At 45.6% G+C, this 26596-nt stretch overlaps 1 protein-coding gene and 1 long non-coding RNA gene across 2 annotated transcripts in view; both read left to right on the top strand.

Annotated features, from left to right (window-relative positions):
• The window catches only part of LOC146174426 (uncharacterized), a 493807-nt gene that overhangs the window by 268987 nt on the left and 198224 nt on the right, over window positions 1-26596 (top strand). The window lies entirely within an intron of this gene.
• LOC146174430 (uncharacterized) lies at window positions 1047-26596 on the top strand. Its single transcript, XM_084583328.1, has 4 exons — window positions 1047-1325; window positions 1918-2076; window positions 24767-24874; window positions 26326-26596. Exons 1-4 carry the CDS (start codon window positions 1191-1193, stop codon window positions 26488-26490), a joined length of 567 nt encoding a protein of 188 aa, XP_084439454.1. The 5' UTR covers window positions 1047-1190; the 3' UTR covers window positions 26491-26596.

The following is a 26596-nucleotide window of genomic DNA, read 5'->3' as shown; positions in this document are numbered from 1 at the left end:
GGAATAACATGCAAATTTTAAGAATTCAACTTTTTTCTCTGCTAACTTTTTTTTTTTTGTGGAGGTTATTGCAGTTAGTCGGTGGGGAATTTTCTCCTGTATAGATCGAAGACATTTTTAAAGAGAAAGAGCACCGTATAAAAGCACTCATTATGTTACTTTATTTTTATTGCGTGAGAAATTAGAACCTTATGTTGAAAACATCTGCCTGTCCGTCTATCTCCGTCTGAAGCTGCAGTTGGTATGTTTGAAGACGTTAGAGAGTTAAGTCTTCCTTCCCGCCTTCGAAAAATAAGGGAGGGCGGGATAAGACGAGGAGAGGGGGGGGGGGAGGCAATCCTATTTCTCTCAGCTTCAGTGGAGGGCATGTAGGGCTTGTCACACTGTGATTGATGTATTTGATCAGAAGAGGCGGGCCAGAAGTGGTGCGTGGCACACAATGGCCGAGACTGAAACAGGCTATAGTTGCTCGTCTTAATTCGTGAGCGCAACTGCCAGCTTTGTTCCAAGAAAACCGTAACGTTTGAACTGTCTGACAGATTGCATTGATCGTCAACACTTTCACTTGCTATGTCATGGAGAATTTGTACCCGGAACTCAGGAAGCAAACCGCATTCCAGCATGGCGTTTAATTCAATTCATTAGAACATTATCGTTGCTATTGTTCTCGCGTTAAAAGCTGGGCATCTGGGCATCACAGCCTGATATAAGCCAGATAATTGTACAAAAAGTCACTGTCTCGATGATCGGTACACGATAACAAGACAATAATAGAGAGTGCCCTAAACAACGCGAAAAGAAGAACAAAATATAAAGATTCTACATAATCACTCTACGCATAAATGATTAGAATAGAGAAATAATAGGCATCGACGACAAATAGGTGAGATCCCGAGAGAGTGTGTCAACGGTATGATCAAAACCAAAACAGCAGAAAAACTTCCCAGCTGTTAGTCTGAGACCAAGACCCCGCTGACGGAAGCCATTCTGCCCATGCATGCAGCTGGAGGAACATGCTCGACGCGTTCCTCTCGTCTCTGCAGTGCTGTACCAGCAGTAGCCTCGCGGGGCCCCCACCAGCACTGCCCTGGCCCGACCCGACCTGGTGCAGCGCGGGCGCTGCGCCGTCTGCAGCTGTGGGAGGACCAACGTACCAGCAGCCTCACCAGCAGTGCCAGGAAGTGGCCACCATGTACGGCTCGCAGCAAGAACCGCGCCACCGGGACGCCATGTTGGCCGTCGCCACAGGGATGTCCGAGTGGAGGCCGCAGGAAGAGGACGAAGCCCAGAGCCAGGCTTCCTGGGCGCCCTGCGATGCCTCATGGGTAGGTGGCTTGTCTCAAGCCGTTGTGCCTTCCCGCATGCTAATGCTTCGTGAGAAGGCGAAGGTCAAACACGGAGACTTGTTTCGTGTTGAGAACAGGACAACGAGTCTGTTAATTTGTAGTTGCTGAGGGTTGGGGCTCTGAACAATGTGCGCGGAAAATCTTAACGCTACATAGAGTGTCTGGCTGGTACCGAAAAAAATTAGTATCCGCAGGAAGAAATGTTAGCATGGCCATGTGTTTTTGTATAGTTTGAAGTGTCGGCGATCGTCGCGATGGCTATGAGTATTTTTAGAAGCAAGCATTAAACAGGAGGTCGGATCAGACTCGAATTCCAGCTGAATAATGTGTTTGGCCTCGATCGCTCACCGTCCTAATCTCACTGCGAAGCGGGTAGTGACTTGTCCTTATCGGCTAGGTACTTCAAGAAAGAACCAGGGGGAGGTCATAACATTGTCACTAATATTTAATGCAGCTATTTCTGTGGCGGAGTAGTATTCGCCTATAGCTCCGACAGAAATAGTTAAAGCGTTCAGCTCTCAAATAGGCTATAGTGATTCTCTTCTGAGTGTCCTCGATGCGTCCTACACAGGCGACGCCTCGGTTCCTGGAAGAAGAGACCTTGCAGTGCATCCCTCAAGAACGCTCGCTGCTCATCAAGAACTGCCTCAAGCTCACCATCCGACAGCGCAGGGAGGCGCTAGGCCTCGGGGACATCGAGCCGGAATACAAGTCTCCCGGACCGGATCAGGTCAGCTGGGCCCACCATAGCACAGTGAGCCGCATTGTTAACCAGCGCAAGTGTCCTCAGTGTTTGCTCTGCCAAAAAGAAATATTCACTTACTAATGCAGAATGTATTATCTATTGTAATGTGAAAGCATGCATTTCTTGCCTCATGCTTCGCCTGACTAATGTCATTCGCACCTGTTACTCGTCCAGAGATCGATAACAATGAAATCAATCACTGATAATTAATTATGATAATTATGATTTGATTATTCATAGTCATGGTTAGTCATATCAATATCCATTGTCAAGGTTAGTCATAGTAATGGTTAGACAGTCATAGGCATGGTTAGTCATGGTCATATTTATGTTTAGTCATAATCATTGGTAGTCACACTCATGGGTCATGGTTACAGCGCATGAAGCCATAATAGGTCAATTTAGAGGGCGCCAGTGCGTGCCAGACAAATGTGTACATGCCAGGCGTTGCCATAGTAACAGTGGTGGCCCCACTGCATGCTCAAAAGAGAAATGCTTTCGCATTGCCGCACGTAAGGAGGATTAAGTGCAACCGGAAGTTTTTGGCTTAAGAGCGTGATACCTTTACATTGCAGTGGTCGCGCATAGAGGTGTCCTGTGCAGTGGGCATCAGAGTTGTACTTAGCGTTACAGTTGCGTACTGCTGATAAAGAGAGGCGAAATCAGCAAGCACATGTTGGAAATGGTGCAAGCGTCCCGATCTGCTTTTGAGTTGTAGTATATCGCTATATTAACGCAGAAATGTCACTGAGGCCCAGCGCGTGTGACATTTGTCGTCTTGTTCCCTGCGCTACCTTTGAGCGCATTACACTTGTTGTTGTGCGTTGTATGTTTCGATTCAAAGCTCTGCGCCGATATTGGGAGAAAGCTGCTTTCATATTTGTTTGTCGTCCATGCTTCGAAAGATAACTTAGAAGCTTCAAAAACACGGTGCTCATTGCAATAAGTGCCTCTTGTGATTCACACACGCATATCGAATCGTTAGAAAATTAATCAAAAAGGAAATGATAATAACGTTACGCCGCACAACAGTTAAAAGTTTTTTGCCTCTACTTTACTAAAATAAAAAATAAAACGCAAAAATGACTTTAGATGACTGAGGTATTTATCCTGTTTTTGATTCCGCGTTAAAGGCGCAATAACAGCGTCACATGGCAAGATACGAAAAAGTAGTTAATGCGGTACTAAAATAACATGTCAATAAATGTAAACGTAAGCGTTGCGTATATTTTAATAAAATCTTGCTGCCTAGCACTTGCACCTTGACTTTTCTTACTTCGCGCACAAGGTAACGATTTACATATAAGACTTGTATTAGAATCTTTGGAATGAATTATGAGAAATGTCGTATTGCTCAAACTGACCATTTCCTTTTGGCCCCGTATGCGCACGTTCCTCTTGTTAGAGCTACTCGTTGGATGCTGTTTCATGCCTTGGGGAGAACCGTCGCGTGCGCGGATAATGATGAGCCATCTTCTGGGCATAAACTTTACTAGTCCTAACTAACGTCGAAGAAAGCGGGTGTCTGCCTTCGTAGCGTTCGTGTTCACACTCGACCAGTGTTTCTCAAGAGAAAATGCCCCGGCAGACGCAGTCGTAATTGTAATTTACCGTCGATAACGATGAGCTGTGCCAAAAGCTCCGTGCGCGAGGATAATTAAGCGAAAGAAGGAAAGCATAAACGATTGCCTCCGCCTCGTTATAATGCCCTTATATACAGTGCGTCCCATGCGGCCGCTCCTCGAGCGGCGTCGGGAGGGTTAGGCCCGAGTCTGGTGCCAAGAGGAACGGAGAGGTGCTTCTCTCGCTGGATTCAGCGCCGCGCGCATTCCGGCGGCAGCGGCTGGCGAGGTGAAAAGCCAAGGCCCTCGCCAATGCAGAGAATACGACGAAGAACGGTCCTTGAGGCGTGCCTCCGTTATAGCGCACGTGAGGGCCGGCCGCCTTTGCGAACAGCGTATTTCAAAACCGTCAAAGGCAGCCGCGGTGCCGGGCTCGCCTCTTTTCTTAAATACCGTGTTTTTGCGAGCATAAGCGGTGAGGAATAGGCACCCAACCATCCTCAATGCCACATTTTTTCAAAAATAAAATAAAGAGAAACCCTTGGAGTCTGATGTAGAAAAGTAAAAACTGAAATTTCGGTTGGTCGGCCAGATTGTTTCGAACTGCTTACTCTGGTACAGGAGCTCAAATGTACCGGTGCGAATACAGTACGTATAATTCACGTGAATCAAGCATGAGTGCACATGTCACCACAGTGTTAATGCACTCAGCTTGCTTCGTACATCTGTACATTGCTTGATACACAGTTCATTTAGAGGATCACACAACTGGTGGCCAAAGCGTTAATGTGCGAGTTAATGTGGAGTGGTAACAACTGCGAATAAAGATCATAATGAGCTCCTGCTATCAGAGTGCATTTTGTACAAATTAATGTCTTGATGGGTGCTGACATGATCGAATTTTGGGTTCCAATTAATGAAAGAAGGAATTAAGGTTTGAGACGCTGTACTTCTTTCTTACGAGAGGTTCCTGAAAAGTATGGTGTGACTGCGACCTGTTGATTCCTGGCTTACTGCCTCTGATAGCCACTTAAGTCTTTTTGTTAGATGTTTCCTCGTTTTCATGATTGAACGGCCTGTGCACGAGCTTGCTGTGAGCGCGCTTATTGTGGCTACTTTCTCATCGATCATTATTAAGATGCGCTCCATCGTGCAACACAGTTTAAAGGGCACAATCAATTTTTTGCTTGTCCAGGTTAATGCGGTCTTTGAGGCTGGTGTTTCTTTGCGCTGAATGATTAACTTACCGCTATTTTTCAAACTCATAAGCAAGAAAGCCTATAGATGGCCATCCTTTATTATTACTTTGTTTTGCGCGTACAAAGCCTTGAAATCTTTTGGATAGGGTAGAGATAAATAAACATGGAAAATGGCTGTAAACAAACTCGACTTTACACGGCCGCGCAGAGAAATTGTGTGGTGCGCTAACAGAAGGTGATCGGAGCGGGCTGGATTCACTTAGCATGTTAGACAGTAATAAACCAGAAGCGTAGTCGGTGCTGGCATGATATCACGATCTAATACACTGTCGGGCACATATGGCGCAAAACAACGGGGCTCTGCTTACGTTTTCAGGGAGCAGGAAATCAGACTACAGTTGTGGCATTCGCTACTGCCTGCCGAAACAGATCAGTGTTCAATTGATTTTCATTCACATTTATACAAATTTTCAGATTTATACCTCTCAATAATAGAGTCGAAAGCTGAGCTAGTTGGTCACACATCTCTTGGAAGAAGGCAGCAGAGCAGGTAACAACACAATGTTATACCTGCTCACATCACAATGTTAAGGTTATGAAAAGGATGAAGAACAAGTTAGCAAGAGAAATGTATGAGGCATGTGCAGTATGTGACTTGGGAGACCAATGTGTCAGTATGCCATCAATGGTTTTGTTGAAGAAGGAATTAGATTTTTTGCGCAAACAGGCAGGATGTTAATGACAAGGAAGAAGTTGGCTGCAGACGTGAAGTGAAGGGAGAACATGTGCGGTTCCTTGTTAATATAGTCAGTGCAGCGTTGTCCTTGTGTGTGTGTGTGATTCTTATGCTTTGTGCTGTTAACTGCTCTTCTCCCTTCTTCCTAGAGCTTTATACCCCTCAAATTGTGGACAAATCCTTGGAAAGTGTTTTAGAACGGGATGTTCTCACATGGTGTAGAACTGCATTATAACGATGAATATATCCACATTTCTCCTTCCGGTGGCTTGTAGATTTTGCTATTTATTGGCAAAATATTCTACGAACAGTTATAAAATTCCTTGATGCGAAATTTTAGCGTTGTTATTTAAGCGCTGTTTGCTGCGATATAGTGATACCAAGAATTTGACGGATGCTCGTATGCATATGCATGTACACTTAGAAGTATTTTTTTTTTCTCTCTAGCCAAAGAGAATTTCTCAGATGAAGAGAAAGAGCCACGAGCCAGAAAAAGTTAAAGAGCCACGCGTGAGCTCGTGGTTCTTCTTTCACTTCTTCTGAGAAATTCCCTTTGTCTCGGGGCTCGTTCTCGCTTGTTTACATCGGGAACGTCACTAACGGCACCAAAGGTGACGTGCATCAACCACCGAACGGACTCAAGCGATTTATGTTCTATGACAGCCTTAAGAACGCGCCGTGAGTGCAGTAAAAAATTCAGTACTCAAATATTGCTTCCTATAAGAACTTCAGGCCATTCCTATCAACATGTGCATAAGAGCATCGTAAATTACCGCACTGTTGCCTAACAATTACATGTGGTTGCCCAGAAAGGTGCACTTGTTCAGCCGGCGTGTTATATTACCATCATCCTACTCCTTAATAGACCGAGGCTGGTTGCTACCAGCCAGGTTGCTAAAAGCGATTCAGGGTACCCTTTCTGGGGGATCTAGCTCGTGCATGTATCACGGGGATTTTTTTTTTCTTTTTTCATTTCATGCTAAACTGACCGAAGCCGCGCCGAGAAGCGGCGACGAAGATATGTGGCCTTGAGAGGCGCGGCTTGCGGATCCCGTTAATTTATGCACGTTCGCCAAATGAAACCAAGAAAAGAACGTGTGCCGGTTGCTCGGCAAAGCCGTGCTGAGTGTATTGGCCTTGACTGACACCGCAGGTCCCTGCGAGCGGCGACGCCGCATAGGTTGGGCTTTGCTCGACAAGCCGCACCGCTCGTTTCTCTGTGTGTCTGTACGCGCGTAACGGCTTTCGAGGCAAGCTTCGAACTTTGAACTCGGCGTCTTTCTTTTCCACCTGGCCGGATAGGTAGGAGGAAAAACACGATGTACGCGTTGTCGGCGGCAGAGGTCGCGTACGTGGGCCCAGCGTTCGCCGACTGAAGATGCTTTTGCCAGGAGGAAACAGTTGTAGAATGGGTTGCTTATCCGTTTTAAATATCCTTATCTTTTCTTTTATGGCTTCAAGCCTCGCAATGTTGACACGATTTGCTTTCTTTCGGAAATGGGAAAATGAAGGCATGGTTCAGTTTAGGTAGCTGCAGTTTCTACTCATACCCTGATAAGATGTAGCTGGAAAGCCTCGTTCAACGTTCAGCCGCATTGGTTCAAATATGTTTTGTGGACATAGCTTGAACATTGCATGTTTCATTAAGATTAGTGGTTGTTTAGAAAAACTGCAGAAAGAACACGTGGTTACTGAAAATATACACTTAAGCCTCTGCAAACCATCCCTGGTCATTTCAGTTATGATTTCAGCCCGGTATAATTTATAAGTAGTACTAACTGTGATGGTTATTAGACATTTGTTCAAAAAAATATTTCTACTACGCGAAACAAAATACTGCTTCTTTGCAATAGGGTCTTTTTATCACAAGGGGCTACCATACATGAGAAAATTCCAAAAAGTAAATCTTACAGCATTAGACGATCGAATAAAATTGTGCGAGTTCTCAAGCATTCGTAACGTATCCAACAGACTTTGAATAAAGTCGAAAATTTCACAAAGTATAAATTAAGCTTGCCGTATATTTTTGGTGGCTGTTCAAAAAATAGCTGTCCAACTGATATGCTGCACACAGCTCTGCCGCGATGTTCACGCGCGATACGTAGCATTTTGCCATAACGTCGTCTATTTGAGTGCCGATGTTCATAATGCTTAGATGTCACCTACAAGATTGCAAGACAACGCATGGCTTAGAAAGGTTCAGCAAACCTAGCATATATATGGGAACCTGGAGAAAAGCAGCAGGGGGGGGGGGGGGGCGATATCGGAAGCCATGGCACATACATGGGATCATTTTCATTGCTTTAGCCTGATTTGCAACTTTGATATGGCTGTATTATTCCCGTCCGTCATCAAAGGCAAAACCTAATCTTCCAATATAGCGTGCGACTTGACGGCCCTATTGTTAATATGCAGAATTTTCAGCTTTGACTAATTTTCCGAGGTTGGCGTTGCGCCTTCAGTACCTGTAGCTACCGTAATTAACTCCATAATTCAAATTATGATGCCAAATGCTGCCTCTGGCACTTCACTGTTTTATGCCAATGCTCGATTTAAATAAGCATTCATAGAAGTAGCGAACTGTATTCAATGAGAAGTCGGATTGATATTCGATTCGACTGTATTACTGTTGCTTTCAAAATCTATTGGTTTTTCGGCTGCATTATTACAATTATATTCGGTCTGCCAAAACGTACAATGCGCATGACCCTACTCATTAGACATTTGTACATGAGTAATTCTCGATCCGTATGCCCTGCAACAGTCAGCTAAGAACAAACTATCGTCGACCATGTTTTGATTTAGTAAGGCAGAATATTCTGTCCTGAAATTGCTCACGTTGACGGTGTTCTTATGACATGGCTGCGAGAAACAGGCCCCCTACCCTGCTGCTTTGATTGGACGGGTATATTGAGGGTGTAATGATTGATTATCGATGCTTTAGCAAAATAATAGTAATATGAGCAGATAAAGAGCATCTGTTAGGTGAGCAAATACGGGCGCCGGTGGAAGTACTAGCGTCAATCTGACCTTAATATCTTATCTGTGCAAACTTTGAGGAAGATTGGCTACAGTTTGCGGAGTTGCCTCCGAAGAGCAAATTGGCTGGTGGCAGTCCCTTAGCGGTAGAACACTGGCATCCGCCATGCTCTTGCGACCCCAGATTGTAACAAAATCCGCTCGCTCAACTCCCAAAGAACTGAACTTGCCATCGCTTTGGTGAAATCCTGCAGCCTTTATGGCACTTGCCTACCCAGCCCTTTCTGGAGCTTATGTAGGCGAGTACTCTCGTTGTATATCCGGCCGCTTGCTAATCATCGCACCTGTTTGTGAGCCACTGTTTTCTGTGAAGGCAGGCATCGCGAGGCCGTCGGTGACTCGTGCGTCCAGCTGAGCTTCGCTGTCGACCTGTTGCGTAAACGCCGACACACGCTGGGCGCATGGGGGAGCCGTCGACGTCATGATCCTCCCGTGCTCTACCTAGCGAGAGCGCTGGAGGGACGCAGCGGGAGACTTCACCTCCAGTGCCTTATTCCTTCGCTCCCAGCGGTCGCGAGGTGTCTTGGGGCTGACCCAAAAGCAATCAGCATCAAAAAAATATATATTCTGTTTACATTGACCGGGGGTTTTAATGCCCGCGCTCCACTAAAAAAGAGTGAAGGATGTGAGGCGTGGGCAATCTCGCAAAAAACAACGCAGTGTTTTTACTTACCGACTCGACGATATGAAGCGAGAGGGTGATGTGTCTTGCCGATCACTTTTACTTCCGGAGTCTTCGTCATCGGAATTCCTTACCACAAAGCACCGCAAGCGCTTAACATCTTTCTGTGGACGTCACAGCAGGTATAGAATCTACAGGTTAATTTAGCTGTTCGACACGATTTCATGGCAATGTTTCCTAAAGGCAGCACGGCTGTGAGATGGCTCGTTGCCGTGCACGATATTGTCGACATGAAGTTCACCAGAAAAGGAAGTTGCGATGAAGTCTTCCAGAAAGATAGTAGAAACACTCGTAGCCTCTACACAAATTACTTCGAAACAATTGAACAGCGTGCATTTGCAATAGTGACGTCGACATTAACGTTGCATCCCTGAGCACTGCCCAACGCAACAGTTTGATCAGGACCTTGTTATTTTATATTTCAGAAGAGCGTGTTGTCGGGCTAGTTGGTTCTGCATAGTATATAAGAGAAATGCGCAACAACTTAGACAGGACACAGGCCGCGAATCCTTGTCCTTTTGAATTTGCCCTTTTCACGATTGTCGTGAGCGCCACATTCGTCATCACGATCTATTGCCATTTGGCGCTTTGGGAAAATAAATAAATATAAGGACAATGACTGCGGTCATAATGCCGACAAGGGATAGCATGGAATCGGCTGGCTTCTAAAGTCCATCATCCTTGCTAGTTTCATATTGCCGTCAAACTCTGCTATTTCCGTCTACATCCTTATAATTCGCTGTTACCATCTTTTCTTGTCGTGTTTACTATTCCTTAGATCCCAATATTGACCCCTGGTGTTTCCCCTGCTACACTAATACATTGCCTGCCATGAGTTATTATCTTGTGAGAGCTGCGCAAGGCCTTTTCCACATCTTTGCTTCTTCCAGAATATCGATTTTGAGTTTCCTTTCTAATATACATATCGCTCTCTAAAATGTACGACTGTGACGATGTTTCTACTTCATTACAGGGTGATAGGATAAACATGTTCAGGATGATGTAATTTCAGCGGGCAGGGGCCATTTTGGTACGAAGCAAGGTCGGCTCTGAGTACCGGAAGCGAAGTCAACGGGGTGCGGCCCAGAAGTCGATACTGCACAAGCACAAGCCACGTCGTTAAGATGGATGGGTCGGGCCCGGTCCCGTTAACACGAAGAGCACGAAGGCGTCCACCTCGAAGCGGGGGGCGATCTTTCGATTCCTCTGTTCGCGCGCGTGCTGTGATGGACGCTCTTCTTGTTCCTCCGTTTCACCACGCTCGGAAGACATTGCTCTTCTTTTCTGACGTACTAGGCACGTGGGCGCGCCCGTGTTGGCAGGCTGGTGATGTTGGGCGTCGGTCACCCCATTGGCATTTGTTTCAAAGGAGATGCTGCCTAATCAAGTTTGTGTTTTCTAGCATGCTGGGATTCCCCTTCACTGAAGAGGCCGCAGGGCCAAGATGCCTCGAGAGCTCCTGTCGGAATACATGACGCGTTCAATTTGTTTTACCGGTATATCCGCGGAAATACGCAGCGGGAGCGATAGCGTACGTCAAAAGACGCGTGTTCGGTGCTCTCATTTCCGGAACGCGCTCTTTTGTGGCCGTTAATGCATTCTCTCGCTACGCCTGGCAGCCCTTTCATATAGGTTACATCATCCTGGGGGAATGCTGCAGCCTGTTATTAAGGATGTACACCGTTGGTCAAAAGTTCTGAAGCCAGAATATTTTCGTCATCATTAAATGCCAAAGGGCATTTAAAATGCGAAAAAATGATTCCTTATCATAGCAAGAAACTGTCTCATATCATATCTCATATCATATCATATCATATCATATCATATCATATCATATCATATCATATCATATCATATCATATCATATCATATCATATCATATCAAGGTACTTTAGTACTTAATGACGGCTTCATTTTGGAGCTGAGACGAAAGTACTTTGGCTTCAGGCCTTTTGACCAAGAGTGTACCTTATAAGAGTCGTAGCATTTTGAAACTCGCATAACGTTTCCTAGGCTGCTAGTTTTATAAGCCTACAAATCGTCTAAAAGTTTCATCCAATAAATGGTGTCTAGAGAACAGCGAGGAAAAGTGAGAAACATCAGCGTAATTGAGTGGGAAACGTCAGAGAATAACTCAACGCGTAAAAAAGAATGTTAGACACGGCATCGAAAATAACCAACGGCGTATACTTTCGAATTCTTCATCAATGTACAATGCCAGAACCGGTGCTAAAACATATGAAAGCTTCATGATGTGAATGCGAGTTCCTGTGAGCTAACCTGGAGCACAGGCATGCGTTATCAGTAGATGCGTAGGGATATAGATTCGTCCTGCGAGATAGCTACCTACACTCTTAATTCTGTTCCACATTGTGCCAGTTATAAGTGGAACTTTTTAAAAAAAGCTCCCTTTATAACCGGGACGTATGTGGAACAGAATTAAGAGTACAAAAAAGCACATTGTGAAGAAAAGTGAGAGACTCCCAGACGATCTGATGCGATGAAGTGCGCAGGCGCGCCGTCGCAGTGCCTCAGTGGTTACGGCGCTTGACTTATACTGAACTGGGGAACTGGGTTCGTTCTCTATCACGGCGTCGATTTCTCGATGGAGGCAATGCGCTATGTGCGCATTGTGCGATGTCAGTTTTCGCATGTGCAGGACACGACTTGTTTTTAGTATTGAACCCCGTGAAACACGGTAACTCGAACCACCTTTGCAGGCTGAAGTGTTCGAAACTATTTTACCCCAGAAGGAGTGCAGCGGGGTTTGCGGAGCCTCTTCCAAGCGCTCACCCCTGTGAGAGCCGGGCGCCAGGCCGGGGGACGCTTGTACCCATTTTTACCGGTGGGTGTCCGGCGGCGGGTTTCGAACGAACCATCTCCCGCAGTCGAGACGGACGCCCTAACCACTAGGCCGCGACATTGTGCGATGTCACTATTGTGCGATGTCACTACGTGCGCGGCAACTGCAGATGGTCGAAACTATACCATAGCCCTCCACTGAGGCGTCTCTCATAGCCTGAGTCTCTTTGACATTTTCAGCCCCGTAATTCATAGAAATTGTGTATGCAGAATGGACTTTTAGGACGAGACTTTGTAAAGAAATTCCGTGCTGGGCTTATTTGCGGGTCTACTTTGGCCGACTTTTGTGGTTTTGTACTAGTTGTTTTATGGTTTACATTTACCGCATTTATGCCTCGAGTAACATTGGCTGCCTTTTTGAGTAGTAGGTTTTTATTGTTCTATATATTTCTTGAACTGCACGCATTTTGCCTTCCCTAGATGCGTTTCGCTGCGATTGATGAGACGATACGCGTGCTCGTTTTATGGGTGCCGATTTCTCCCTCTCCGTGCGTATTGCTACAGCTGCGCTTGTCTAGGATGTGTGTTAGTAAGCCATCCATTTTTCTGCATGGAAGCGAGATTGCGTACCTGCATCCTACGTAGCAACACATGTTTTTGCTTGTCCACTTCTTGATAGGGTGGTCACTTTTTTGATATATTGTGTTCCTTCTTTGAATATACTTTTAGTTGTGAGTCAGCGCTCGTCTTGTGTTCCTTTGCTCTGGTGTTCTTCTCTTGCGCTGTTTTTCCTTCGATTATGTTCCACCAACTCACCCATTTGGCTGTAGTGTTGCTCTTGTCTCTTAAATGCTGCCTCTGGCGCCTCTGTGGGGCACCTGCTCGCCTCTCGTCGGGGCGCTTCTCGCAATTGGCCCGCCGCAGGTGCTGCAAGCTTCACTCCGTGGAAAGACAGTTCAACATGCTTGTTTTTATGCGTCGCAAGTTCCATGTGTAGCAGCCAGCAGGTTCTGGGACAGCATCGTCGACCTCAGCAATGACTTATTCATCGTTCAATCTCCTTTTGCTATATGTCGACCGCCTTGCTGTGCGTGAATCGACAGCGTGAGATATTTCGGGCTCGGATAACCGTGTATACGCGTGTGTCTACTTTATACGGACAGTGAAGTAAATGCTTCCTTCACACTGAGCCCAGAACCAGCATCCACTTCAGCTCATTGCATTCCTGACGCCTTCGTATTTTTATTCCGCCACATTTCTTAATCCCTTGCTTTCAACAAAAAGTGGGGACATAGAGTATGTATCTTCCCACGTATTGATGAGCACGAAGTATTTGCAGTGCCTTTAGTAGTTACCATTTCTGAAAAAGAGTACAAGAAGGCCGCCCTCGTTGTCAACCCTGTTCATTACCTTTATCTACACCAGCTCGGCTGTGGCCATGCAAGAGCCAAAATACATGTACACTTTATTCAGTGATTATATCTGGTTTTTATTAAAGTGTATTGCAACATTTATGTTCATATAGATTCTCGGCAGTAGGGGCTGTTCCATGCGTTTGAATATGTGAACTCCAGGAATATTCGTTGCAGGGCTATTTGATTCATGCTCGTAAACCTATATAAACGCAACAAAGACGACACAGAAGGCAAGAAAGACAGAACAGGGCGATACCTGCAACTAATTCATTAGGAATAAGCGAGGAACGCTTAAATACTAAAAGATGGACACATGATCAAATCAATAGCGCTTGCACGAGCAAGAATGCATATCAGAAAGGCTCAGGTAACTCATCTCGTCTTCTCACATGTCAAGAAATGCTACCTTGTTATAAATGTTTACTGATGGTATACTGACACAATCGCTCCCACATTTCTTGATTCGACAAGCCTCAACCAACTCCCTCGTAAGAGTGTCAGAGCTTTTACACACAACTCTAGTTCCCTGGAGACAAGTATCGCACTTTAGGAAATTTTCTTTGTCACATTCGTTTATTCGCGCAGGTAGTTGAGACACAGTATTGGTCCGTAAGGACAAATTACGCTCCCGTATAGACGCTCATTAATACACCGGCCTGATTGTCCAATGTAAATTGTCCCACATTTCAAAGGAATACTGTACACTACCCCTTTTTCGCACTTCACAAACCGATTCCGATGCTTAATAGAGCAGTAAACATTGTTGTCATTGTCACTGGACACCCACCGACAGAGGGAAGAAGGTTTTCGAAGGGCAGAAAAAAAACCACAGGCACATTGCACTTTTTAGCCAATCGCTTGAATTATACGCGACTTTATGTTAATGTGAGATAATCAGTGATTTTAATTACTTAGTAGGTTTAGCCACCATTTTGTCATTCCTTTTTCCTTCTAGTTTGAACATTTTTAGCAAAGCTTCGGCAACAGTGCTGACCATGAGCGACGGAAAGCCCGCTCGTTTTAGCTTCATGATCTGATCGTCAAAGCTATCCTGCGCTTTGTGACTGCAGGATTTCCTGAGCGCCAACTCAAGGCACATGAGAGCTAGGGCACATTTTACTGTCGTTGAGTTCTTTTAATTATATGCCAAAAAGGGTATTGCTTCTAAATGCGGGAAAGTTTACATTGGAAAATCAGGCCGGTGTATTAACGAACGGCTACGAGAGCATAATTTGTCCTTACGGACCGCTACTGGGTCTCACCTACCGGTGCACATTAAGGAATGTGAGAAAGAAAAATTGCCTAAGTGCGATGTTTGTCTCCAAGGGACTAGCGTTTTGTGTGAAAGCTCTGACACGCTGGTGCGGGTTGAGACTTATCGAATCAAGAAGTGTGGGAGCCACCGTGTCAGTATCCATCCGTGGCAATTTATAATAACAAAATTGCATTTCGTGACATGTAAGAAGACGAGATGAGTTATCTGTGCCTTTCTGATATGAATTCTTGCCCGTGCAAGCGCTATAGATTTGATGATGTGTTCATCTTTTAGTATTTGAACCGTCCTCGTTGTTTCCGAATAAATCAGCTGCAAGTATAGCGCCCTGTCCTGCATTTCTTTCTTGTTGTGTCGTCTTTGCTGCGCTTTTAAACGTTTTACGAATATCTGAATCCTCATAGAGGACATCACGAAAAAGGTATAGGACAAAACTGGTATACCGGCATCTACGAAACTCTGTGTGCCTCTGCCTGTGATCATCTGCGCTGGAAAAGAATGAACCTGCGCATTGTAAAGAACTGCAGCTGCGTCTAATTTTGAAGACTCTGATAATCATGCACAGCATATTGTTTATCAAACTGAGTGCTTTACACTTTTACAAGTGTAGAAGGAATTTGAGTTTGACACAGTAGTCAAAGCCCTTGATCCAGTCTTGGATTTCAGTAGACTGTGTTAAGGCCGTACGTTTTAATGCGTAAAAATCACTAGCCTTATTTTATTTCGTCAGGGTGACCGGGAACACTCCTTCGAGCAACCACTGAAAGAAGAAAAGAAAAGAAAGTCGCCATCAGTAGGTTTGTTAACCACTGCGCCAATATATTAACCGGTTTCTTGACGCGGTAAGTCGCCAGTATTTCATGCTGTGCTCCAGATGCCGTTGCCTTCATTGTTTTCATCTCCTCTGCACAAGCTGCGCTAAGGACGGCAATTAGACCTCATCCATCCTAATGAACGCTGTAAGCACCATTAACTAGTACCTAAAGAAGGCAAGGCCGCCTAATCCTAACAAAAGTCTTACACAGCAGTTGAATACTTAGATAAACACGTTAAGATGTGGTAGAGTAAGATCAGCGAAGCAAAACGTAGCTTAACTAGTATTGGATCATGATTCTGCATGTATGTGCATTTTTAGACAAGCTTAATCTTTTTTTTTACTATGAATCTCGCTTGTTGAGTGAATAAGTAAAGGATAGATAGCATCTTTCTTTTACATCGCACTTTTAAGCTTACATGGCCGCCTTATCAAATTACCGGAGCCCTCGCAATGACGAAATGTTAGACCAGGCAGAACAGTGCCGGCTGAATAATTAATTAGTGTCGGAGAAAGAATGCCGCTAATAACATTATCTCCTTTACAATCTCTCTTTTTTCTTTTTCACGCCAGCACGAGACACGCCAAGCCGCAGACGTCTATATATTTAAATGAGAGGAATGCAGCTTTCTATAGTACTTATATCCTTTTAAGATATCGCCTTCAATGGGGCGCCTGTGCGCTGAAGGATGTAATGGTTTCTCAAATGAAAGCTCGTTTCTAACTTTCTGTTGCCAGACTTTATCGGCGTTTTAAGTTCTTGGCATCCGTACAAATGCTACTGGAAGATCAAATAACATCTTTAAGGAACTCATCAGTGAACGTCGAACCGCGGACATCTCCACCTAACGCAGAAGAGTCTATTAAGGACGCGCGTAATATCGCATGTTTCCTTTTTATTCTCATGTTCCGCAGCACGATTAACATTCCTCCTTTCTTTATCTTTGCTATTGCTCCCAACGCGATGAACATCGGCGCACAAACGTGTATCGTGAGGTAGAAGCGGAGACGGAAAAGGGGTGTCGTAAGCAGGGACGCGCATTGTGTTGTCGCGTGTCAATGTCTCTCCCTCTCAGCACCTGACCATGAGGCATCCTCTGCGCGTTCCCTTTGCGGTGCCGCGGCGGAACGGAGAAAAGAAGAAGAGAGGCGGCGACCCTGCCGAATCTCGCCACTCGTGCCAGCCGTAATGACACGCAGAGAGGCGCGCGCGGAATCGACGCGTGTCACCGCGCCCCGCGACGACCGAGCGACCGCACCGCGGGGAGCGCATCGCGTTTTGCAATTTTTGCCTCACTGCCGTTGCTTTATCGTCGCAAGACGCAAGTGTGCGCGTCCTCGGGCGGCCGTGAAGCGTGGACGAAGCGGAGCTCGGCGAAGACGGAGGTTAGAGAGAAACAAACGCGAGGGAGAGGAGTTTGGGAACGGCAGGGAAGCTGGTTGCGGAGACGTATACCGTGTTAACCCTACTTTAGTCCCAAACAACGCCGGTGGACCTCGATCACGTGCATAGGCTTTGCGATGTCTCTTTAGGAACCCTAGATGGTCAAAATTATCCGGAGCCATCTACTGCGTTGTCCATCGCAGCCCATATGCAGCTTCAAGACAAGAAATCTGTCACACTATACCATACCGAAGCTTACTATACCATACCGAAGCGTACCACACCGCACCATATCATACCATACCATGCCATGCCATGCTACACAATATAATACTGTATCAAACCGACACTCCCCGATATCATATCATACCACAGAATACTGCGCACAATACAATACCATACCATACCATACCATACCACGCAATGCCATGCCATGCTACACAATACTATACAATACTGTATCAAACCGACACTCCCCGATATCATATCATACCACACGATACTGCGCCCAATACCATACCATACCATACCATACCATACCATACCATACCATACCATACCATACCATACCACGCAATGCCATGCCATGCTACACAATACTATACAATACTGTATCAAACCGACACTCCCCCGATATCATATCATACCACACGATACTGCGCCCAATACCATACCATACCATACCATACCATACCATACCCTACCATACCATACCATACCATACCATACCATACCATACCATACCATACCATACCATACCATACCAGAACATACCATACCGTGCTATACCACATGAAGAGGCACTGAACAAGGATAAATGGGGTGCGCCTCAGTTTACAGGTCGAGCCAACGTTTCGACAAGTGGACTTGTCTTCGGTGCTTCTTCATACCGTGTAAACCATCTTCTTCCTCTCGTTCTACCATCCTATTCCATGCCACACAATGCCATACCATACTACATCGCACCATACCATGCCATATTGAGCCAAACTGTACCTCCCAATACCATATCATACCAAATGATACCATGCACACCATACCATACCGTAACACACAATGCCACAACATATCATACCATAGAATACCACGGAGATTAAAGAGTACCGCTCAATACCATACCATACTATACCACACCATCATTTGCAATTTTTTTCTAAAATCTGTAGTTTAAGCCACGTATTTTAATTAAAAGCAGGAAAAGCTGGTTCATAATATTCTTTTGAGTCACAATCGAATGACGCTGACGCTGGCCTGTTTCAAGCGGCGTGGAAAACCATGTCGCAGGCGAATAGCTTATTCGCTATGATTTATTTACTTGATTCGTCTTCTTCACCTTTTTTATTTCAAGTGGGGAAAACACTTGTCGTATTTCTTTTTTATCGAACGCCATTAAATTATTGCTTTCAAAGCACTGATGTTGACTTTGATTAGTTATGCAAGCAGGTTTTGTAATTTATCGTAACATCCCTTTACTGACCTGATAAGTGTCATGCGCTGTTTGTTAAACACAAACTAATCCATCGCTTCTTGCGGGAATAACATAAAAACTCGACGTATTGAGGCCGCAGTTCACAAATATTGTGACGGTTTGGGTGGAATAATATATATATGCCTGGAAGCGCACATGGGGTGTCGTGTTCCAAAAATACCTATCTGACGTGACTTCTCGAGATTTACATAACCTACGGGGGATTAGAAAAAAAAAAGCTTTATGATGAGAGTGGCTACTAGTGTCTGAACGGGCTAAGTCAGCCTTGAACTTTACATAATCTTTCACCTGTTTGAGGTGTTCTTCGTTTTCTGAGGTGCATTGTGTGATGTTTGTCATTTGCCGCAGTTTGAATAAAAATAAGAGTTTATTTGCATTTCTTACTAACCTCGCTTTTACTACAGAGGCAAAAGTGGACCATAAAAGTCCAGCAGCCGTTGCGAGTGCGATATCTATCCTGAGGGCTAACTGTCATGTAGTCAAAAACTGTTTATATATTCCTGGTATTAGAGGCGTAATAAAGACGGTGTAACCTTTATGTCACTTAGGTAGTTTTTTTTAATATTATTAGTGAAAGATTTCATAGTACCGCTGACGACAAGAAAAAAAAACAGAGGAGGGGGGGGGGCATTTAAGCTCCGCCTTTGCGGGTTTGACGTGACAGTGCTAACCGGCCGCGTCCGCTGAATGAGTCTGGAATGGTTATACACCATGAAACCAAAACGAAGCACACATATCTCCTTGCTTCTTCCCCCGTTATGGTTGAAGTGACTGCGACAGCTACAATGTAGCGTGTACTTCCCCTGGACGACTCTACCGATCCCCAGACCCACATGGACCACGTAATAAAAAGGTCACGTGGTTCAAAGATACGAGCTATTATCAGCCCTTCGTGAGTCCTACCTCGATTCCTTAATTTTTACTTTGTAGATACGAATAGGTCATATGCAGTATGCACAATGTGGTTGGTTGGCAAAGCATCGGCACACGCATGGCAGGTTGGCAGGTAGCGGAACACTGTTAAGACCCGCCATACCGGAAGACTGTTCAGGCTGACAGAATTGGCTAGTCCGCTCCCTTTGGCCTATAAACGAAGGACACGCGTTCTAGTGAATGCAATGCACAACTCGCTTCACGACCACCAGTAGCCGGATAGCGCTGGGCAGAGGGCGTCCTTCGCAAGCCTCCATCGCGCACAGACCCGTCGGGACCGTACGTCGAGTACCATGTGTTGAAGGACGCCATTTAGGGTGCTCCACGGTCTTTTTGTCGCTGCCCCTTCCTTTCAGGGAAAGGGGACTGTCTTTTAACGCATTGTCATTTAGACCACCCTTTCTCGAGAAAATCCCGCGTTATCGCTGTGACCGATAGATGGCGGTCATGGCGCTGGTATGTGGTAGTAGGTGCATGGCAAACATGGCCGGCGCTGATGGGTCCGGAGGTGGTGTGACGTCACGCAACCTCGTGACTTCGCAGACGAGGCAAAAGCTGCCAACTCGGGATTTTCAATTCAAATTGGAATCTGAGGGGAAATGAACCAACCCTCCAGGACTCTTTTACTGAGTGATTCATCCTACCTCTGGTCACACAGGAACGTTCTTATGGCTTGGTTAAGTGGAGCTTTATGCAGATGTCGGGTGGTAGGTTATAGGTCTGTACACCGAAGAATATTTGTGAGGTAATAGCGGCACATATTAAGGCATTATGGATGAAGCGAGGGGCAAAGCGCATGTGCGCCAAAGATGCATGATTCGCGAAGGGAGCAGTTAATAAAAGATGGAGCTGAAGATTCCACACTGCCCCCCTCCCGCCCCCCCCCCCCCCCCCCCATCTCTCCAGAAAAAAACTAAGTTTCTTTCTACATAATGTATTCCTTGGCACTGATACGGTAACTGCAGGCCGGCACAGAGGCCAAAATGAGTCAGAACCAAGTATCTAAGGAGCGAGTCCTGAGCTCCTTAATGTCAGCAATGCACTTCCCTGTCTGTTGCCCTTGTATGTGATGCCTTCGCAGAAGGATGAGGGCGATATATATTTTTAATTCACCCATCTCACAGCGTGAACCACGCGTTATCGGTCTGCCGATTGTTTTTCAACACGAACAAAGGTACACGGTACAAGAAGCGAAGGCGTTACTAACAGATTGGTGTTGCCGACCGCTACCTTCATTCTTCTGTGGCAACATGCGGGCAAATTTGTTGCCTTTGATGTTGCACTGCGCCGTAAAGTGATGTTCCTGTGAAAAACAGTACATTGCTACCTATCAACACTTGGGCACAACTTGCATTTGTCTACCTATTGAGACTGTGATAGCCTTGGAAGCAAAACTTTACACTGGTTTATAGGTAGTACACATCATCACTTTACATGCAAAGGTGCGGCGTAATTGCGTTAACAGCTGTTATTGTAACGCTTTAAGCACAGTAATTCTAGGCTTCTACAGCTCTAAACGGCGCCTGGGCGGTGCGTAAAGCGTTATATCTATACTTTATTAATGCGCACTCACGCCTTGCAGTTTCCGGGCGTTTTCTTCGCACTTCATTTTGGTCCCATCGAAATGCTGCTGCCGGACTTGCGGTAATAATAATAATAATAATAATAATAATAATAATAATAATAATAATAATAATAATAATAATAATAATAATAATAATAATAATAATTGGTTCACAGGAAAGGAAAGGCGCAGTATTTGTCACACTTGTTTATGTGGACACCTGAACCACGCCGTAAGGGAAGGGAGGAAAGTGGGCGTGAAATTGGAAAGAGAGAAAGAGGAGCCGTAGTGGAGGGCTACGGAGTATTTTGACCACCTGGGGATCTTTAACGTGCGCTGACATCGCACAGCACACGGACGCCTTTTCGTTTCGTCTCCATCGAAACGCAGCCGCCGCGGTCGGGTTCGAACCCGGGTGCTCCGGCACAGTAGTCGGGCGTCTTACCACTGCACCACCCCGGCGGGGCCCGGACTTGAGGTAAATTTCATATATCTGCAGAAAGGGGGGGGGGGGGGGGGGACTGAGGAACCGCTGATATTACAGAGATATTACTGACACTGCAGAAAACAAAGGTAAAACTGGACGAGTACGCTCACAAGCACGGCCAAGTTAAATTTGCGTTAACGCGGTACTGCCCGTCAAGTGTGACTGGCGGTCGCGGCGAGGTATGGAAATCGCTCCTTGCGGTTGCGTTCTCTCGACAGCTTTACCGCCGTCAGGCGTAGGGTAAGGAGGGATGAGAGAGGGTGGGGTCGTGAATGATCCGCTCAGTGGGCTGCCGAATGACTGTACTCTTGGTTGCGCAATCCTTTGAAAAGCGAAAGTTAAGACACGTGTGTTTTGCTTGAAACGCGGCCGGCCTATCGCCCTCCCGCCTTCTTCAGAAATGCGCGCTGAGCCAGCCTTGACGCTCAATGGGGTTCCGTGTGGGCGCTTCGCTTCTGCCGACCTGTCACGGTGCCCGCTGCGGGAAAGCAAATGTACAACAGAAAATAAACAGAATGTAGCCAAAGCGACGCCGCATACAAAGAAATGATCGGTACAACGAATTGGCTGCGGCTGTTTCTCTTTGCTGCATAGCTGCGCAGGGATGGTCGCGTAGGTACAAGTAATGGTTATCTGGGTTTGGAAGGTAATAATAATTTTGAAAAATGTTCAGAATTGCTGTTCCTTTATGACGTGGAATTTAGAACGCTGAAAGTTCCATGTTTCTGCGATAAGAATAAAAAAATCCCATAGCATAATAGATATTAGGAAAAACGGTTGCGTCTTCCTGAAAATATGCACAACTGTAACCAGACTCGTATACCACTGATGACACGGGCACAGATAATATGGTTGCTCGATACGGTTCCTACTGTATTTGTAGCCGACCTGCATTAAGATAAGCCGTCGCAGAAAGGCGACGCACCCATGACTTCATTACTGATGCGACGGGGTGTAGGAGAATCTTTATCAGTTCTGTTTACCAAAGTTGTAAAATCCAGCTTTAATTCATTCGTAAGCAATACGCGATACGCGTAGACGCTGCTCTGATAACTGCACTTCAGGCCATGGAATGTCGCCTTGCCTTGAAACACAACGCTTTGTCCTTGTGGTATGAAAAATAATGAATTCGTTTACAGCGCAGACAAACACAACAAAGAACGAAGTGACTGGAGAGAGCGTTTCCTGTCCTGTCATTTCGTTCTTTCCTGTGTTTGTCTGTCTGCGCTGTAAACTAGTTTCAGTAACGCATCAAAAATAATATTCGTCATCGCATTGCTACTGACGCTGTATGGGAGCTTTTAAGAGTCTGTGCTCTACTTTTAACATAGACAATTAAGCCACAGCGGCAGAGGTGTGGCCTTGAGCGTAGAAAGTGTAGCGCTTATATATCTGTGCTCAGATTAGCATTATGTGAAAGTAATTCACTCGTAGATCGTTTCTCTCACAGCCATCATGTTCGAAACCTGCACATGTTATTCATTTGCTCATGCCTATGTACCTAAGCAGTATTTTGACGGTCGAGGTGCCCTTGAAGGTCACGGTGATCATAGCAAAGGCGAGGTATCACTTTGTTCATTGAGAGGGAAAGAGAGAGAGCCATTGATTGATCGAAACACATGCTTTATTTAAACCCTTGTGTAGGCACTTTTGCTTTAGGCCTCTGTGCGGGCATGTGGCCCCACTACAGACATTAGGGGAGGTGGGCGGTTGTTTATTCGGTGTCCACTGCTGTAAAGCCTGGCTCGTGGACCTAAATCGACAAACTGTCTGAGCGAGCGAAATGAAAATGAACCAGGAAATAGAGTCTGAAAAAGGACGATATGTTACACAGGCACTGTCAACAGTTCATGTCAGCTCTTTACAGTTTTCTGAAATATGCTAGTTGAATAGTTACTCAACTGACCTTTGTCTTCGCGACCTTTACCATTATTTGCCTTTGTTTAATAGAATTAGCGCACTGAGTTTAATGGTTTTGTAGAATTTTTCACGCATCGTACGGAACATATTTACATAATCGCATAGGTTGTAGTGGTTGTTACTTGCAGTCACGTTTTGACATCACCAAGTGTATTCTACATTGAGAAAGTCTTGTCAAAGCTAGTTTCCGTGGGTGAGAGAGGAATGGGTGATGACAGTACAGTTACATCACAGACGTGTCACATCGCATCACGTCACAGTCATATCACGTAACATAAAAAATCATGGCCTTTCGATCAGTCCTGTGCTTTTCATAAAGCGGAGCAGTGCCTGGGAGGCCTTCACCGCAGACGATCGCCGTGACCAGGGACCTAGGATCTTAATTTCAGTTAGTGGGCGTCCATCTAGACGCTCCAGCGCACGACATAGACACTGTCTTTCCTCGCTGTATATGGGGCACACACAAATAATGTGGCCTATAGTCTCGTCGCACCCGCAGTTTGTGTATGCAGGGCTATTTTCCATACCTATAACAAAAGAATAAGAGTTTGTAAATGCTACACCAATCCACAGGCGGCACAGCAAAGTTTCTTCACATCGGGGTAGGCCAGGTGGAAGCCGGAGCTTCAGGTCAGGGTCCAGGGATTTTAAGCGGCAGTTCGCAAACTGGTCAGAATTCCCCAAGGAGAGCGTGTGTTCAACTTTTATACCCATCTACCCCTCTTCCCCAGTGCAGGGTAGCAAACCAGTTCCTTTACCGGTTAACCTCCCTGCATTTCCTCCTCATCTTCCTCCTCCTCCTTCCGTGAAGGAAAATGCTTCTTCAGGCAATTTTCTTGCAGATTGTCTTGCGCTTGCTAGCACATTTCGGCGCTGGGCAAATTATGTTAAAGAGAAAAACAGCACGTATCAAGACAACCAGCTGAATAGGGTGCAACATTACACGCAGAAGCCTCATCCCATATTGACAGCACTGCTTTCTGTGAGTTGCAAAAATGTGCTGAAGAAAACGCTCATCGAATTTTCGGTCGGTTGTGTGCAATCGTTTTCCCTATCTGACATTATTTTGAGCATTCTTTTGGCGATGCTCTTTTTATTTAAGAGTGAATTGCTTGTGGATTCTGCCACTGGAAAAGTTTTTCACAAAGCTTTTACAACAGTGATAAAGCTTCTCGGTTACAAAATTATTTCCTCCAGAAACGCAAAGAATTACTGAGGAAATGGGCGAAGTGTCCTTCGCAAACAATCATTCGAAGACCATATCTTGACAATACTCCAGACCACATCTTCACAATGCCCCAGGCATGTGCACGAGACGCGATGTTTGCGATGAAATCCAACTGCTTGACAGCTAAGGCCTGTCGTCTCGTGTGCAGCTCACCAAGGAGGACGAGGAGAAGCGGAGGAGGCGGAGGGAGCGGAACAAGATCGCCGCCTCCAAGTGCCGGAACCGCAAGAAGGAGCGCACCGTGCGGCTATGCGAGGTGCGACTTTCGCCGGCGCCATCTCTCTGCTCTCCTCGCCTCGCCGCAGTACATAGCCGCAGATACGCGGGAAACGCAGAGTCTGTGCGTTTGGTAAAATAAAAAAAAATGTCACACGGGATGTAAAATTTTGTCAGCACAGTGAATGCGCACTGCTCCGCAACATTTTTCAGGTCGCGCTACATGAAATCGTAGTAATCGCCTGAACGAGCGGCAGGGAATTATGTCTATTCAAACCCTTCACATTCTTTCTGTAGAGAACGAAATCACTTCTTTCTGGATAAAATGTATCTAGATTATCAGCCGCTCAAATACTGTAAGACTCAGGGTATTGCGTGCTGCTCGTGCGGTTTGGTGCGGTTAGCAATGTTAACTTACTTGAGACACAGTGGGAGGGCCTATTCCTAGCAGGGGACAGCTCTACAGTTGCACAGAACGAGAAATTTGAACAAAGCTTTAAAAATTTCTGTTCACTCACAATTCATTTCGTACCTGCTTGACTTGCCCTGAAAGGCTGTTTGCGGAAATATCGTAATGAAAGAAATCCACAGAGATGGTATTTGTGAGTATTTGAGAATCGGTAGTCTTGCAGCGTAATAGCAGCGTAATAGCAACGTAAAATGCTAATTTAAAGCTTTGCAGTGATACGTGGCTTTGTTGTCTATATCGTTCTGCTTATGCGTGCTGAATACGTTTTGCTGCTTGGTAAGTTTGCCTCTAGAATTGCCGTTTATGGCAGCTTCTAAACATCGCTCTGCTGCTTTGTCTCTATGTGCACGGTTGTAACAAGTAGCACTACACGAAGCGGTCAGCTTGGCATTATTATGTATATTTAGTGTTGCTGCATAGTGTCAAGCTTTGTGTACTAACATTTCACGAAGTGTTAAGTATTTTTGACGGCAATATCGCGAAGCATATTTGTCGTTGATGAACGTGGCTTACATCTGCGGCTGAAGTCAGCGGAAAGAAAACCAAGTGCAAAGTGATTGACCGAGCGCTGAAAAAAATTGTTTAATTAAAACAAAACTTTAGTGGATGCACGAAAAGCTTTATCGCTGTTATGCAAACCTTCAGCATACAATAACGGCAGCTTACAGCATGCATGGATACATAAACAGCGCAATTAGCCTTGCTCTGTTTCTGCTACTGGGAGCTTGAAAGAGTAAGGAGGATACAGTACTCGACAAGGTAAAAAATAGTGAATCGAATAGAACGTACTGCTTTTCGCGCTTGTTAGCCTTTCGATCAGCAAGTGATGACGTATGTGCCGGCACTCCTCGCGCACGGGCGACATTTGAGCGAATTGGTAGCTGTCAATGGCAAATAATTAAACGGTGCTTAAGACGATAAAGGGCGCTGAAAAAGATTTCGCGATGAGATTCTTTGTTGGTGCACTTCATCCTACCACGTCACTTTACAATCTCAACCCTGTCTTCGTTCCTGGTTTGCAGGAGTCGGAAGGGCTGCAGAGGGGCAACGCCGAGCTCCGCCGGGAGATGCAGAAGCTGCGTCTGGAGGTACAGCACTTGACATCACTACTGCGCGTGCACCCCTGCGTAGGTACGCCACCCGGGTCCACGATGAACTTTTACGGACCCAGTACAGGGTGTCTATAAGTGCTCCCACAGTTCCATCGCTTGGCGGCTACTCTACCAGTTGCACCTACGCCAAGTTCAGTGACATAGACTTCTACTGCCGGTCCAGGACTTGTGGCTAGAGACT

Source organism: Amblyomma maculatum, chromosome 11, assembly GCF_055883805.1.
Source record: "Amblyomma maculatum isolate TAMU_Amacu chromosome 11, ASM5588380v1, whole genome shotgun sequence".
Lineage (NCBI taxonomy): Eukaryota > Metazoa > Arthropoda > Arachnida > Ixodida > Ixodidae > Amblyomma > Amblyomma maculatum.
This window is presented reverse-complemented; position numbering and strand designations above follow the sequence as displayed.